The sequence below is a fragment of the Thunnus albacares genome, chromosome 17 (genome assembly GCF_914725855.1).
Source record: "Thunnus albacares chromosome 17, fThuAlb1.1, whole genome shotgun sequence".
Classification (NCBI taxonomy): domain Eukaryota; kingdom Metazoa; phylum Chordata; class Actinopteri; order Scombriformes; family Scombridae; genus Thunnus; species Thunnus albacares.
In genome coordinates, this window is record NC_058122.1 from 10,631,361 (window position 1) to 10,646,591 (window position 15,231).

At 40.4% G+C, this 15,231-nt stretch overlaps 1 protein-coding gene across 5 annotated transcripts in view; it reads right to left on the reverse strand.

Moving 5' to 3' along the window:
• The window catches only part of cacna1ha (calcium channel, voltage-dependent, T type, alpha 1H subunit a), a 170,202-nt gene that overhangs the window by 33,050 nt on the left and 121,921 nt on the right, over window positions 1–15,231 (reverse strand). For all 5 annotated transcript variants that reach the window (XM_044331855.1, XM_044331854.1, XM_044331853.1 and 2 more), the window contains 7 exons: window positions 14,527–14,619; window positions 13,240–13,478; window positions 9,568–10,109; window positions 6,827–6,993; window positions 6,363–6,557; window positions 1,206–1,357; window positions 195–380 (listed from right to left, as the gene is read on the reverse strand). In XM_044331855.1, the coding sequence (XP_044187790.1) occupies window positions 195–380; window positions 1,206–1,357; window positions 6,363–6,557; window positions 6,827–6,993; window positions 9,568–10,109; window positions 13,240–13,478; window positions 14,527–14,619 (1,574 nt within the window). The remainder of the gene's footprint in view (window positions 1–194; window positions 381–1,205; window positions 1,358–6,362; window positions 6,558–6,826; window positions 6,994–9,567; window positions 10,110–13,239; window positions 13,479–14,526; window positions 14,620–15,231) is intronic.

Sequence of the window (15,231 nt, forward strand, 5' to 3'; positions counted from 1 at the left end):
GAAAGAAAATGTAGTTATCATCATTTATTTCATTTTTTGTTTTTATTATCATTTTATGGGTAATAATATTATTTAGAACAATGTAATTTTTGCATATGTCATTTCCTGTGACATTGCAAATGTCTGCAGATAGACAGGTTAGGAAGATGTATTTTTATTGTGTATGTGTGAGTGTGTTTTGTATGTATACCTACCTGAAAGTGAAGATGAAAAGCATCAGCAGCATGCAGAATGTAGCAACGTTGTCCATGGTTTTCATCAGCACTACAAGTTGTCTCCTCAGGGCAGGTAAGAAGCGAACCAGCTTCAGAACCCGCAGTAGACGAAATGTACGCAGGACTGACAACCCACCATCTGCTTGACCAATTATCTCCCACACACTGAGAACCACAGAGTACAGAGTTACCACATCACAGAGCCTGACAGTGTCATTTATCTCCAGTATAATGGAAATAATGCAGTTTATCTGTTTACCTTTACTGTATATCCAAGTATGCATAAACTTAAGCTTTCTGACATTCAAAACTGCTTGAATTGCCGTTGTTCAGTATTAGAGTTAAAAACAATGCATATTATATTATCATAATAAGTATTTTATGTATTGATGCCACTGCCGTCACACTGCTGGGGGAAAACAGATAAACACACTGAACTATATTGTGTATTCAGCCTAATTCAAACCAAATTTGATTACACTGACAGAATTTATGACATAAAAAACGTAAACATTACAATATGTTTTGAAGATATCCAGTTTGAGTGAATCTGGAATCATTGTGAAGGTAATTCCCCCTGTAACACAAGATTTCAAAAAGGTCCCCTGATCTGATAGGAGCTCTATCAAACTAAATGACAGCCACGCAGCAAACCTTCATTCCCAACAGGCTCAGGAATCTGCTGCGGCAGCAAGCCGAGCTGCAACCCTGTGATCTATCATGAGTCTGTCAGTCTTAACTATTGTAAAGATGGATGCTGCAGCAGTGAACCCGACACTGGAAACGTAATGACTGACAAGCTGGGAAAGAAATAAGAGCAGGGGGGGTGGCTCTAAATCCAAGCTTAGCTGTGGTTTAGTTGTGAAATATATGTTGATTGGAGCCGTGGCTTTAGTGTCTATGTATTTTTGCATTTAAGTTTAATTGTGCTATATATTATTCTGAGCAGGTAAACTGTATGATGAGGATAAAGATCAGGGTGATGACTACCTGATGATAACGATGATGCTGTCAAAGATGTTGTATGGGTTCCTGATGTATCCAAACAAGCCGAAAGCCAGCAGCATGAAGCCCATCTCCAAGACAAACATACTGGTGAAAACGATGTTACTGATTTCCAACACATCAGTCAGTTCCTCTGGCTGGAAGGAGAGAAGAGAGAGAGAGAGAAAGCCAGAGAAAGGAGAGAAGGAAGGAGGGGGGCGAGAGAGAGATGGGGAGATAAAGAAAGAGATAGAGAAAAGTAGAGAGAGGACAGTGATGAATTTGACGAAAGCAAAAAGCAAGCATGGTAGAACAAAAAGAATGAAGGAGTTAGTTCATATCTCCACTCTATTACCTTAAAGCTGTAAAACCCTTTTGGTCTTTGTGCCCTGAACTGAGACATGATCAATCAAGTCAAGAGTCGCAGTCAGGCTCTATCCATCAAATGGGACCAACAGCACTGCTGATCTACTCCACTTACCTCACAGTAAAGTCAGTGATCCAGCAAATATTTATCTGAGGCCCTCTCATAAAGCATGTAGTCATGTTATTTATGGAAAATGCAGCAATTTTGTGCTCTGGTAAACGCATTATAGGGCTGCATACTCAACTTTTCTTTTTAAAAATGGTTTAGCAAGAGGAGAATCAGAGACCAAAATGCGGGGTAGGTGTCTTCCTGCCTCAGATTTCCAAACACATCACACTCAACATCCATCCAATACAACATGAAGCATTAATTTACTGAGGCTCCAAATGAATTATAACATCCCTTTCTTGAAAGAGAACTTGCTATTTCAGGCGTCTCACTGTGGTACACCTGGGTTCAAATGTTGTGCTTCTCAACTGCCCCATCAAATCAAGCCGTCTGTGTTTGCAAAAGTCCATTGACCCAGTGTTCGTCATAAGCTGCAAAGAAATGCACAGTTAAATTTATGCAAAACCATTATTCTGATTAATTTATCAGTGTGTGGACATTTGTCAATTGTCCATCATGCAATATCTTATATTTCATATTTTATTACTCTCTTATACAGTATCACGATTCCTTGGTGACACATGATGAATTATAATGATTTCCTTTCAAACCCATAAATTATTACACTATATAGTATGCAGCATATTTTATAAAGCCCTTTAGCCTGTGATCCACAGTTTTAATCTCCTGTCACATGAGGCAGACTCATTAAAACTAATTGTGATTCTTCTCATCTAGGGATCAATAAGCCTCAGGCCCAAAGCCCATTTTGTGGCATGGCCCATGGTGTATAAAAGCAGGTAGACTATATTCTGGACTAATAACAAGATTAATATATAAAATCTCAGGCATCTTGCTACAACCACAGATAGGGGTCAACCTTTGTCCTATCAGCATCCTGCAGGAATGTCCAGTGTTGCCTTTGTGTTTGCTGTTGTTGGAAATTATATAACGAGTCATGCATATAAAATACGTAAGCTGAAGATGGAATTAAGGAGATGAATGAGGATTTCTCTTTTATAATCAGCGCATTCTATGAAAAGCCTAAATGAAAATAAAATCATCCACATTCATGGTGATGATTTCAGGAGGCAAATGTTTCCCAAAATGAACGCTGTGTTCACTTGTGTTCAAAAATATCAAATTCAGGTACACAACTCGAGCCACTGATGCATCTGCTGGGTTTGATCATGGTCACAGATAGAGGGCACCAAACTACACAGCACTGACCGCCCTCCTCACCTCACCTCCTCCCTCTCCAGACACACACACACACACACACACACACAGAAATGCAGAGCCTCCTGTGATGCACACTACAAACGTTTTATAGACCCCATTCAAGTATAGAAGGTATAGAATGTATAAAAGATACATTTTGAGTGGAGAGGTCACTTCAAAGGTCCTGAATCTCACTGCATGGCCAACTGATATAGCACACAGCTTTTTGTATCTCTTTTAGTTTTACAGATATTTGATCATTTGTTGTTACAATAACAAAATTCATGACCATGATTTACTGTATTGATGAGTTTTCCATTTCTACAATGTGATTACTAAAACAGACATCCTTACACACACACATTTACACAAACACACTGTTTGCCTTAGTGAGCAGACATTCCGTGTGTATCTAGGTCAATATCAAGCCAATCCACTGATCAATTACATCACTAGTTTAATGGTAGTTGAAAAGATGACTTTACTAAATCTAGTATAACCTACAGTGCAGCACAGGGTTGTATAATCTAAAGCATGCAGCATCTCAACCTTTTTTGTATGTTAACTATTTTCGGCTGATGAGCTATTAAGCTAATGGGGACAGTCGTGATGCTTGAAAACCAAAACAGAATTGCCTGTGCAAAAATAAAAAGGACACGGGAGTAATGTCAGGGGACTCAAGTTCGACTTGTGCTGTCCTGCATGGTGAGGAAAACAATGCCATATTTTTTAAAAAAAAGAGCTGGACAGGATGGAGCTGTTTGTTCAAACTGTCTTTCATTGACCAGCCAGCACATAAAAGCTTTAAAGCACTACAGCAAAGCTCTGAGGGAACTCTTAACAAGCTATTCTATCTTAAGCACCCAGTACCAGACACACATACATTGTAATATTTAACAGTGGACTACAGTGGCATTTTTATTACCTTTGTGCTCCACTGTCTTCACACCAGAGAAATCAAAGAGCATATCGCGGACGTGCAGGGCAATAATTTCTTATACGATTCTACAAAGCATTTTTAATCCCTGCTAGAATTACAAATTTATGTTTATATACTACTTCATAGCCTGTTAAGACGGGAGAGTCCAGAGTGGCTGACATGATAGGTGAAGGTATAGAGCACTAAAAAATTTAATAAGATGATGATATGTTCTGCTCTGGTTTTTGATGTTAAAAAGTAATTCAGCAAACTGATTTATGGTTCCTTTTCTGGCTGATGGCACAACAAGGTTGAAGAAGGCATGAGTTTAGGAGCTGGTGTAGTTTAAGGGTTTCTGGTGCCAGCGAGAAAAATATGGGTGGGGAAAATGAAACACTTCTCCCTACAATAATTATATTTCACCGAGGTGCCCTTGAGTTGTAATCCCGTGATGCACTTTATTTTATAGTAGCGGTTTAAGATTTCCATGGTCATTAGTGAGTAAGTGGTTTCAAAACTAAGAGGAGGCTCTTAACCGTGTCGATATATTTTATGTAATCTACCACGGTCCCTGATGTGCATTCTGAACAATTGCTTTAGACGTTGCTTTCCACTACCATCATAACATTTGACAGAGCAGTGATCAATCAAAATTAAATACTGTCTCAGTTCCCTGAAGAAGATATTTTCCGTGTTTGGGTAGAGAAATACAACTTTACATATGACCTTGCCCTTAAGAATATGAGGAACAAAACCGCAACAGACATAGAGATACACACACACACACACACACACACACACACACACACACACACAGTTTCAGGAGCAGGATAGAGGAATAACCTTGATAATTAAGCAAGGCACTAACATAAAAAAACCAATCACACACTTTAATAATGTGGTTAGCAGCATATTCAGCATCGAGTATATAGTGTATTTTAGATTAAGAAGGCACATCAATACACCAGGAAATAGAATTTACTGTGATATTCCATTTTGAACCTCACAAGACATCAAAATTGATCAAAAATGCCTCAATATCTTTCCTCAGATATTTGTTTAACACTTATTTAAGTATGTGTGTGAAAGTTTGTCTGTTTTTGCTTTTTTTTTTTTTAAAAGGCAATTGATCACGTCCTTACAGTACCTATTGTGTCTTTCAATTGAACATCATACAAAGTTACCTTAGAGATTACCTTTATTGTGCATTTCTTTGTATTTGTGGTTGCGCTTTTTAATATACAAACTTCAAGAAAAAGGTTATGTTCAGCCTGTAAGCAAATTGATTTGTTTCTCAAATGTGATCAGATAAGATTTGAGTCAGTCATTGTTAAGCTATCTGCATGTTTTTTCTCATGTTCACGTGCAAGTTTTCCAAGAGTTTTCCAGTGTGGAAACAACATAGTAAAAAGAAGCCTAGCTGAAGAATGTGTAATGGCGCTCTTCAGAACTCAGGACAATTTAGAATCTGATTGGGGCGGCCAGACAATGTGGTTTAAATCAATTTGAACAAATCAGTTCAGGTATGGGCTTCTGCTTCCATGCAGATGTGATAATAGCAATCCATTATCATTATCTGTTATCATCTCCCTCTATCTCTCAATATTTCTCTCCGTTTTTCTCTCTTCCTGTCTGTCTGTCTCTCTCCACACACATATACACACACACACACACACACAGTCTACTCTATGCCTCCTACATGCATACACCTCTTCACACACACACACATACACTCATAGTCTCATAAAGTTTGGCTAGGTGTCACACAAGGGGGATGATGAGTACTAAAGGGGGGAGGAACTCTTACATAACACTTCAGTCTGTGTAAGTGTATGTGTTATTGGCCCAATAAGGCCATGGCTCTCTCAGTCACTCTAATGTTTATACCACAAAGACAGAATTACACACACACACACACACACACACATATCCTCTGGAGAGAGAATTAGAGGAGTGGGAGGCAGACAGAGAGAGGAAAGGAGGGGATGGACGGTGTGTGTGCGCATGCGAAAGAATCTTATCTTTGAGTATTCATCCGTTTCTGGGGGGAAATGTAAAGGTTGTGCACGTGGGTCTGCAGATGTAATATACTTACTTGGGTGTAAAACCGAATGCGCCTGTGCAACCACACAAATGTGTCACACATCACTGTCTGTCTCGTGGTGGAGCGCGGGAAGAGGGAGTGGTATTAATAGGCCGATACTTCCCAGATGTTGGCCACACAGGGTAAACTAGAAACATAATCCTGGGGGGTGTGTAACAGTGTCTGGATGTGTATTTATGTGTGAGAAAGAGGAAGAGGAATGGTTGCTGCTCCCACACTCCTTCCCGCCTCCTCCTCCACTTTGCACTAATTTACTCTTCTTCAGACAGATAAATCAAATTTTCACACACAAATACCTTGTCTGACAGCTAACAGCCCTCATGAAACTACTTGTCCAGAGTTATTCATAGCCCGCTAAGTTTTGAACCAATGATCTTAACTGTTCAAGTCACCCTATGTTGCACATATACCCAAAATCTACAGAAAGACTCTCCTCCCTCTTACCTGCTCGTGGTACTCTATCCCCATGCTGAGAGTATTGACAAGGATTGCGATCATGATCCCTCGGTTGAAGTATTTACTCTCCACAATCCTCTTCAGTTTTTCCCTGAAGCCTATCCAGGCCCGAACCACTCCGTTCTTATACTCCACGACCCCCCGCCGTCTGCTCCGACCTCGCCCACCTCTCAGATCTCCTGCCTGGAGGGAAGACAGGGGAGACATTAGAAGTGCGGCAACAAAGGTGAAAACACAGGATTGGACCGTTCTAACTGTAGTTTCAGTTTCAACTTTAAATAACCTATATAACTATAAATTCCCTATATGTCACTTTTTGTTTTCACCAAAGTCACTAAACTTTCAACTGTTCATTTTTTTTGGTCATCATCACCACCATCATATCATTAATGTCAAATGACCTTTATCATCACTGTTTCCCATCACCGTGAGAGCACCCTATTCATTCTGACCTGGGGGAAGTCGTGCAGTCCGTCAGCCTCTCCTCTGCCGCCCTCCAGGTCTCCCAGTTCCAGCTCTAAAGTCTCCAGGCTGCGGGCACACAGAGGGCAACTGAGCAGTTCCAAGAGCAGAGGGCTGGGCACCATGCCTGCCAGCTGGAACAGCAGCCTCTGGCGACCTGAAGGGGAAATGGTTGGAGATGGTCAGACATTGCAAAAGGGTTGTTCCCTAGCTGTAGCTGACCTCATGTGCTGCTGTTGTCTCTTTGGCTTTACTCTGCAGAACAAACATGTTGAAATTTTCGTCATGAGCTTTTCACCTGTTGCACAGTTGTGTCATTGACAGAGGGTGAATGTAACTCTTGCTTTGTGATAAAAATCAGTGCACAGCCAGATATCAGCCAATGATGCATAATTTCAGCTCTCTGGGAGACAACAGTTTCATTTCTTTATGGTAATTGTACTAATTTCTATTTAAATATTTCTTTACTAATAATAGTGAATTAAAGATAAACAATATCTAAGAATAGTCACATAGTCATAGTGAGATCAGGGTGTATGTACTTACAGCTTAGCTTTATATCAAAGTTGTGCCAATAAATAGGGTAAGACACTGTGTTTGTGTGAGGAAATAAGAAAATAGGAAAAACACAACAACAGAGACAGACAGAGACAGTGCAAATGTTATAATGTTAAGGCTGGAAAAATATAATGTGCGTGAAATGTTATACACAGGGCTGAAGGGATGTCCTTTCAGTAGAGAACCAAAACAAGCTGGTTTTGTGCAGCGAGCTCGCCCACATCCACATCCAGGCCGACTCCTCTCACCCCGTGTTCTCTGACTACAGCCTCTTAAAATCACTCAGCCTCTTAAAATCAATGGAGGAACTGCAAAGCTGAAAACTAACAGAAGCAAAACATGACTCCTGGAAACATCAGCTCTTCAAAAGCAGCTTTAACAGCACATTATGTTGTTTACAACGCTATCTAATACCTCAAGCTATAAAAAGGCTTGTGAGAGTTGTCGCCATATTTCATTGTCTTTTATAGTCTCTTGAATGTTGTCGCTACAAAAACATTTCCATGTCTGTTTATCTATGTGTTTTGACTCCCCATTCTTGACAGATTGCTTGCATTCTCACAAATTCCAACTGCACATTACTTTTTTATTGCATTAGGTTAGATTAGATTACATTTACAGTTAAATTAGATTTGAGTGCAACAGACATGAAAATCTTCCCAAGAACATTGGTGGTCTTGCAGTATAAAGGCGCTATTCAACAAAAAAAAAACAGGATTCAAACTCTAATCCCATTATGTTACAAGATGTAACTGAGATTAAGTCATCTGACAAAGATAAAAGCAAATATTTGGATACTTGTGACTGTATCAAAAAATGAAATATCCAGAAATGCCTGAGTGGAGACTACATTTTTTCGCAATTTAAAACACATTTACACATTTAGATTTTACTTCCAGTCAACCACAGACCATTAAATTACCATCAATTTAAGTCAATTTAAAATTACTGGATGTCTGATCTTCAACACACAGTAGAAGAAGAGGATTCAGATTGACTGAATGCATATCAGAGGTGTATTGACACATTAAACACATCAGTGGTTTTTTTGTTGTGTTTTTTTCTTTTTCAGCTCTTTCCCTAATCACTGCCTTTACAGCTTGTTTCTTTATTTATCACGTGTCACACAGTAACTTTTCACTCCAGCAAGGAACTAATTCATGTGTGGTTAATTATGTTTCAGGGTGTCAGCAGCCAGCAGTGTGTGAGTGAGCATGTGTATTTGAGTGCGGTGTGTGTGTGTCAGTTGTTTGCAGTCTTAAACCAATAGGACAGAACAGACAAGTCTATCATACTGCCGCTGCTTTTTTGTTTTCCTTCGCAAACCGACACAGCTTTATATTGTCTCCTCTCTGTTTGTGCTCTGTCCTTTTCTCTCTCTGCCACATGCCGTCCACCTGGCTAACCCTCTTTTTTTCCTCTTCCTCCACTCTTCTCTCTCTATTGATCTAATTTAGTTTTCTCTCTTTGTCTCCCTCCCCTATCCTCCCCCCTTGGATCTGAATCTTTCATACTTTATTCCTCTCCTCTTGACCCCATCTGTTTCTTCTCTCATCTTCCACATTTTTAAAAAAAAAAGAAAATACCACCCTTTGCATACTATGTTGATTTCCACAATCCTCCCCTTTATCCACCTCTCTGCATGGATAACGATAACACTTGAGACATGGATTTTCTGTCAGAACTCTCTAAGTGCTGCTTGACGCACGGGCAGCAGACGTTGCCAGAGGCTACCTCAGGTCAAACTTGGGAGGAGGACAGAGAGGTGCATGCAAAAATAAAGAGCAAGAAATGAAGACGAAAACAGGAGAAAAAAGTGAGTGTGATGACGAAAATGTAACGGAGCCCAAGGGAAATCCACAGCATCGAGTACAGAATGTGAAAGGGAATTAAAGGAGAGTGGAACGCAAAAAGAAGAAGTACAAGAAAAGCCAGGCAAAACATTTTTCTGATGTGTCTTTTGGTGGAAATTCCGAAAATTATTGTTCCACTAAGAGGATTAACAGGATTATTTTTTATGGCTTGTTTGGTTTGAATGATATGTAGCTCAGGCTCATCACATTTGGTCAAGGTGGTTGCTTACTTAAGCTAACTCAGGCTCCACTCAGTAGCATACATTGTGATATATATGTATAAAAATCTCAATTGTGTACATGTCTGTGTGTCCTCTTACTGTGCTGTCCCATGAGCTGGTAGAGCTTGTTCAGTGTCTCTGTGTGTTCGGATGTTGGGTGGTTTGGTGGATGCTGCTCCGGACTGTGCCCGCACTGTTGGGAGTGGGGGGGTGGCGTCTTACTGCTGTAGCTGCACACAAACGACGGCAGAATGGTCGGATAGTTCATCCCCCCATTCAGTCTCCCGAGCAATGCCCCCATGCCCTGGTTAACGACTGAAGGATTGCCACCACTGCTATTTCCATTTGTACTTCCTCTCCTCACAGGGAGTGACTTCATTTCCAGCTCCACCACTCCTCCGACACTTCCTTCTCCGTCCGTGTGCTCAGTGGTCGCCACGCTTGTGGTGTGCTGCCCCCCGTTGCTGAGGCGACAGTGCTGGTGTTGATGGTGCTGCAAAAGGTTATGGATTGGTCTCAACCACAATGCGCTACCTGGGCCTGAGCCTCCACAGCCCCTGCTGGAGCCGTGACCATGTCCATTACCCCCACCGTTACTGCCTCCGCCGCTGCCATTAGGATTCACCTTTTTACGCCGTTTGCTGGTCAAAGGACAAGAGACATGATTAATAATAAATAACTGAGCATGGATAGAGGAGGTATTATTTCCAGGTTTATATAAAGTTGTAACATTATTCATATCTGTGTGTGTGTTTATGTATGTTTGTGTCTGAATACATCTCTAGGGATGTGGTTCTCAACAATTTTGGAGGGCATGCACACTGAGATACAAAATTACCAAAGATGGGTAAATTATTAATGCTCATAACAAAACTTTTTTTTTTTGCCCCATATGAATCATAAAGTGTGGTGAATAGACACAAGAGGACCAGCAAAGACTAGGAATAACTTGGCAAAGCCATGATTGATTTGACCTGGGGAAAAAGTATATGATTATAATTTCTATAAAAGGAATTTTTTAATCCTCATAATATCACAGGAAATCTTCAAGTATGTGTAAACTCAGTCTAGAACTCAGTCTAGCTCAGTGGTTCTCAAACTGGCATCTGCGACCCATAGCTTGGGGGTCCACAAAATAATTTTCTCATAAAATTGTGCTGTATCATTAAAAAGTGCATATCTACAGATGGGGACCATTTGCACCAAGCTATGCAATAAAACAAACATATTGTGTCTATTACTCCCATGTTAGCTTTGGGCCAATAGCAACTCTGATATGATTGTGACACATCATGTCAATCTGTCATGAATCACTCATTTCACTCAGGGCACAAAAAAACTGTTCAAGCTGCTGCTTAGCTCGGCTTATTAGCCAGCTAGCTAGCTGGCAAGCATGGAGAAATATTTGAGTCAGTTCACATCATCAAGTGACACTAAGCCCAAACTAGCTAAACTGAGAAAATATGACAAAAGTTATAGTGAGTTTGGTTTCATTGAGAACAGCAATGGAAGACCAAAATGTGTTATGTGTCTTCAGGTGCTAGCGAATGAAACCATGAAGCCAGCCAAGTTAACGCGACATCTGATTACAAAGCACCCTGTCAAAGAGCGAGGAATACACCCACCAGAAAACATGGATGGTGAACCTGGCCAAAACTTCACAGAAAGCACAGAAGGCTTCTTATTTGATGGCTCAATGGATTGCTAAAGTAAGAAGGCACACATAATTGAAGAGGAACTCATACTTCCAGCAGCAGTTGAAATGTGTGAAGTTATGCTTGGGACAGAAGCAGCTAATATACTAAAAGTTGTACCTCTCTCAAATGACACCATGAGGAGGAGAACTGAAGAACTCTCAGCTGACATTCAGTCACGGCTACTGGATAGATTGTGTTCCTCTGAGCAATTTTCTATTCAGTTGGACTAATCAACACACATTGCCAGTGCAGCTCATTTGATCATTTTGGTTCACTATCCATGGGAAGGGAACATTTTAGAGGACTTCTGCAAGGAGGTGACTGGGAGGACAACAAGTGAGGAAATATTCACACTCCTGGATGCTTTTATGACTGAAGCGGGACTGAGCTGGGAAAAATGTGTAGCCATTTGTACGGATAGTGCAGCAGTGACGGCATGCTAAAAGAGTGGGGTTATTGTGCGGGTAAAGACTGTCAACCCGAAGGCTATGGCTGCACACTGTCTGCTGCATCGGCAGGCACTCGCATCCAAAGGCATGGAACCAGACCTTCACTCTGTTTTGAACACAGTTGTGACTGCAGTTAATTTTGTGAAGTCAAGGGCACTACAGTCACGTTTGTTTGGACAACTTTGTAGGGAGATAGATGCTGAGCATGGCGCACTGCTATATCACTCTGAAGTGCGGTGGCTCTCTCGTGGCAAAGTTTTGCAACAGGTGTTGAGATGTCAGAGTTTATGAGAGAGGACAAAAACCAGACATTGTTTTTTAGCCAAATTGGCCTATCTTGCTGATGTATTTAACTTGCTCAACAGTCTCAACCTCTCTGTCTGAGGGGGCTATGCATCTATCCTGGAAGTCAGCGACAAAATCACAGCCTCCATGAAGGAAACAGAGCTATGGAGGAGAATACAAGACGGAGTAACAACAGACTGATTGACTTTCTCCACACAAACAACCTGTCTGTGGCTATATCGAGAGAGGTAGCCACCTGTCACCACACTGCACTGAGCAAGCAAAGCTCATACTTCTCCAATGTGAACACCGATGCCTGGGACTGAGTGCGGGATTTCTTTGCCCCAGCTGCAACAACAAGTGGCCTTACAAGCAAAAGGGCTTGTTTGCATGTGGAACGATCTTAGAGTCAGCCTGCAATTCATCACTCCACAAATGGAGACACTGTGTAGTGTGAGACAGGCTAACCCATATCATTAATTTAGTTGAGCTCATCAAGTGAGTTATTATGAATTGTATGACCTAAGAATGTGATGTAGCCTAATACAAATATTCCAATCAGAATTTTCTGAAGTAATAGATCTAATTACTATGATACAGTTATGATAACTTTTGTGATGATTTGTTCAGAGCTTTCTGCCAATGATTTGAATAAGGAGCAATAAGTTAATTATTTTAAAGTTGAAGCACTTACTGAAAGTCAGCTTTAGACTGGTCATATTAAATGTCTGGGTCTGGACAAAACCAGTCATGCTACTGTTCATTTTCTGAAAGCTTTTAAGATCAATTACTTAAAAAGTGTAAATGCTGTCAAGTTGAGTCCAATAATAATAAAATGAACCTCTGTTTAAAAGTATGTAAGTGGTATTAACATGATTCAAACTGAAATGTGTTTCTGTTTATCACTATGAAACAGGTCTAAAGTATATAGGTTGAAAAGTTTTAGAATACAAATAGTTTGAATGGCATCTAAGAGTATAAAATTGGTAGTAAACATATACTTAATTGGTGAGATGATTATGAGTATGTCCTTGAAAAACTTTCTCCCCTGTAAGGGGTCCCTGGACTCCAAAAATTTGAGAACCTCTGGTCTAGTTAACCTCCGCAGCAGCAGAGGTAAATTTTGTACTGTTTCTCACATACAAAAGTGTTTTGGTACCTTCTATGGTGCATGTCTTACCTTGGACCATTACTGGATAATGGTGCAAATTGGTGAGTCTAGAGAGAACTCCAAACTCGATACCATTTGTCCATTTGTAATTGAAAGCTGTCTAAAAAGGTGTGTTCTTGGGCATGAACAATAAACTGTAGCACCAAACAACAAACAGCCGATATCTAACCTGTGCCATCCGGAGTATATCCTCTGCAGCCTGCGTGTGAATTTGCGATAAAGGTGACTGATGTAGCGTAGCATCTCCTCGTAGCACGAGCCCGGTTCACTGTAACTGGCGAGCGTGGAGTCATTGGACATGTAGCGAGCACGTTGCTCCCTCATCAGAGCATTCTCCCTTTGCTTAGTCTCAGAGAACTGGGTGGCGATGACCACCAGGCACAAGTTGATCATGAAGAAAGAGCCCACCTGGTTGAGAAAGTAAAGAGCAGCTATAGAGCAGGGCTAATAATGTGATAAATCAGCAGTAATGCAGTTTTGTTAACTGTCATCCCACATGTGTACTCCTTAACAGTGCTGTTACAGCTGCAAGAAATCTTTCACCTTGCTGTTGAAATAGAAAATTAACACTGTGGCTACATCATCAATATTTTATTTAAGGCACAACTGACTGCTGACTTTATCCTTTTTTAAGGTGTTAAAAGTGTAAAACACTGTGTCAACAAGAAACATTATTATAGCTTATAAATTATTAAGGTGAAGACTGTTTGGCTAGATCCTAGAATGATAAAACAGACTTTGCTTGTGTCATTACTTGGAAATTATGAAATTAAATCAAGGTCTACTCAACATGTTATTACTATTTATTATTAAAAAAGGGATAAGAAATTAGATGAGCACATTTTGTTTTTCCTTAACTACCTTCTCTCTACCCTACCCCATTTTTCTCCCTCTCTGAATACATAATAAGCACTTTCACATCAAACGGCAGGCTCATAGAGCATTGCAAAATATAGCCTAAAATCTGTATCTTTGAAAACCTCCAAAACAGCATGATAAGAGCAAAATTACACACGATAAAAACTCTATGAGGTTCAACAGAAGGGAGTTATGCTCGAAGCAGAGTTTAGTGGTTAACTTTAGAAAGGTTATTCTGGGTTTTACAAAGCAGAACTGAAAAACAAGTACACAAAAATATCTTTCAGGCACGAAATATTATACATATGAATATTTGTTGAGCTTTCAAACCACAGTACTGCAGACGGTGTGGAGCTGTAGAAAAGGGAGCACTGTTAAAGAAACGTGTATTTCAGTCAGTTCAGACTGGTTCTGTCTCTAAATTCAGTCTGCTTTCAATCGATTCGGTTATGATTTTATTTATTTCTCTCTAAATCAGAGTATGTAATACAATGTGTTATGTTAAGCAAGTGATTGCTTTCTCTGTTCTATAGCTACACACTCAAATGTAAGGTAAGGTTGTTAACTAAAACACAAATAAAGACAAGCGGGTACTTACAATAATGAGCAGTATAAAATATATAAAATTGTAGAAGGAGTGAGCATCCATGACATAGTACATGATATCTACCCATCCTTCCAGTGTGATGACCTGGTGGAAGAGACAAAGAGAGAGAGAGATAGAGATAGAGATGCATTATAATGAACAGGAAAGGAGAAAAAACATTCCCTCTGAGGTCTGCCCATTGCTTTTTCTTGAAAAAAAAACGTGACACACACACCCACACGCACTAAACTCTGCACAAAGAGACACACTCAAAGTGCACAGCAGTCAGATGCAGTACGTTTCCAATTCTGTGCTTCAGTGCCTTTTTCCTCAGAAGAATGCCTGTGGTGTTCCTCGAACCTCTTTTGCATGTGTGTGTGCATGTCAGGGGACTGACACAGCTCTTTCATGTAGCCACTATGCTAATGAGCAGTTGAGATGCTGAGACCTGAAAGCTGTGGCTCGGCTCAGCCAAGCCGATAATACACTCACACCACAACATTTACACCTCTGCTAGCATAACACATTACAGCATAAACTGCCAGAGCACACGCACACAATACCATGAGTAAACAAATACCAAGAGGCACTGGCATGCATGCATACCTGTGTATGCACAAAGAATGATATATGCATATATGCATTCTAGTCATAAGTGCATATTATGCATACACACACCCATGATCCCTGAGGCGACTAATCCGCTCTCTACTGAAA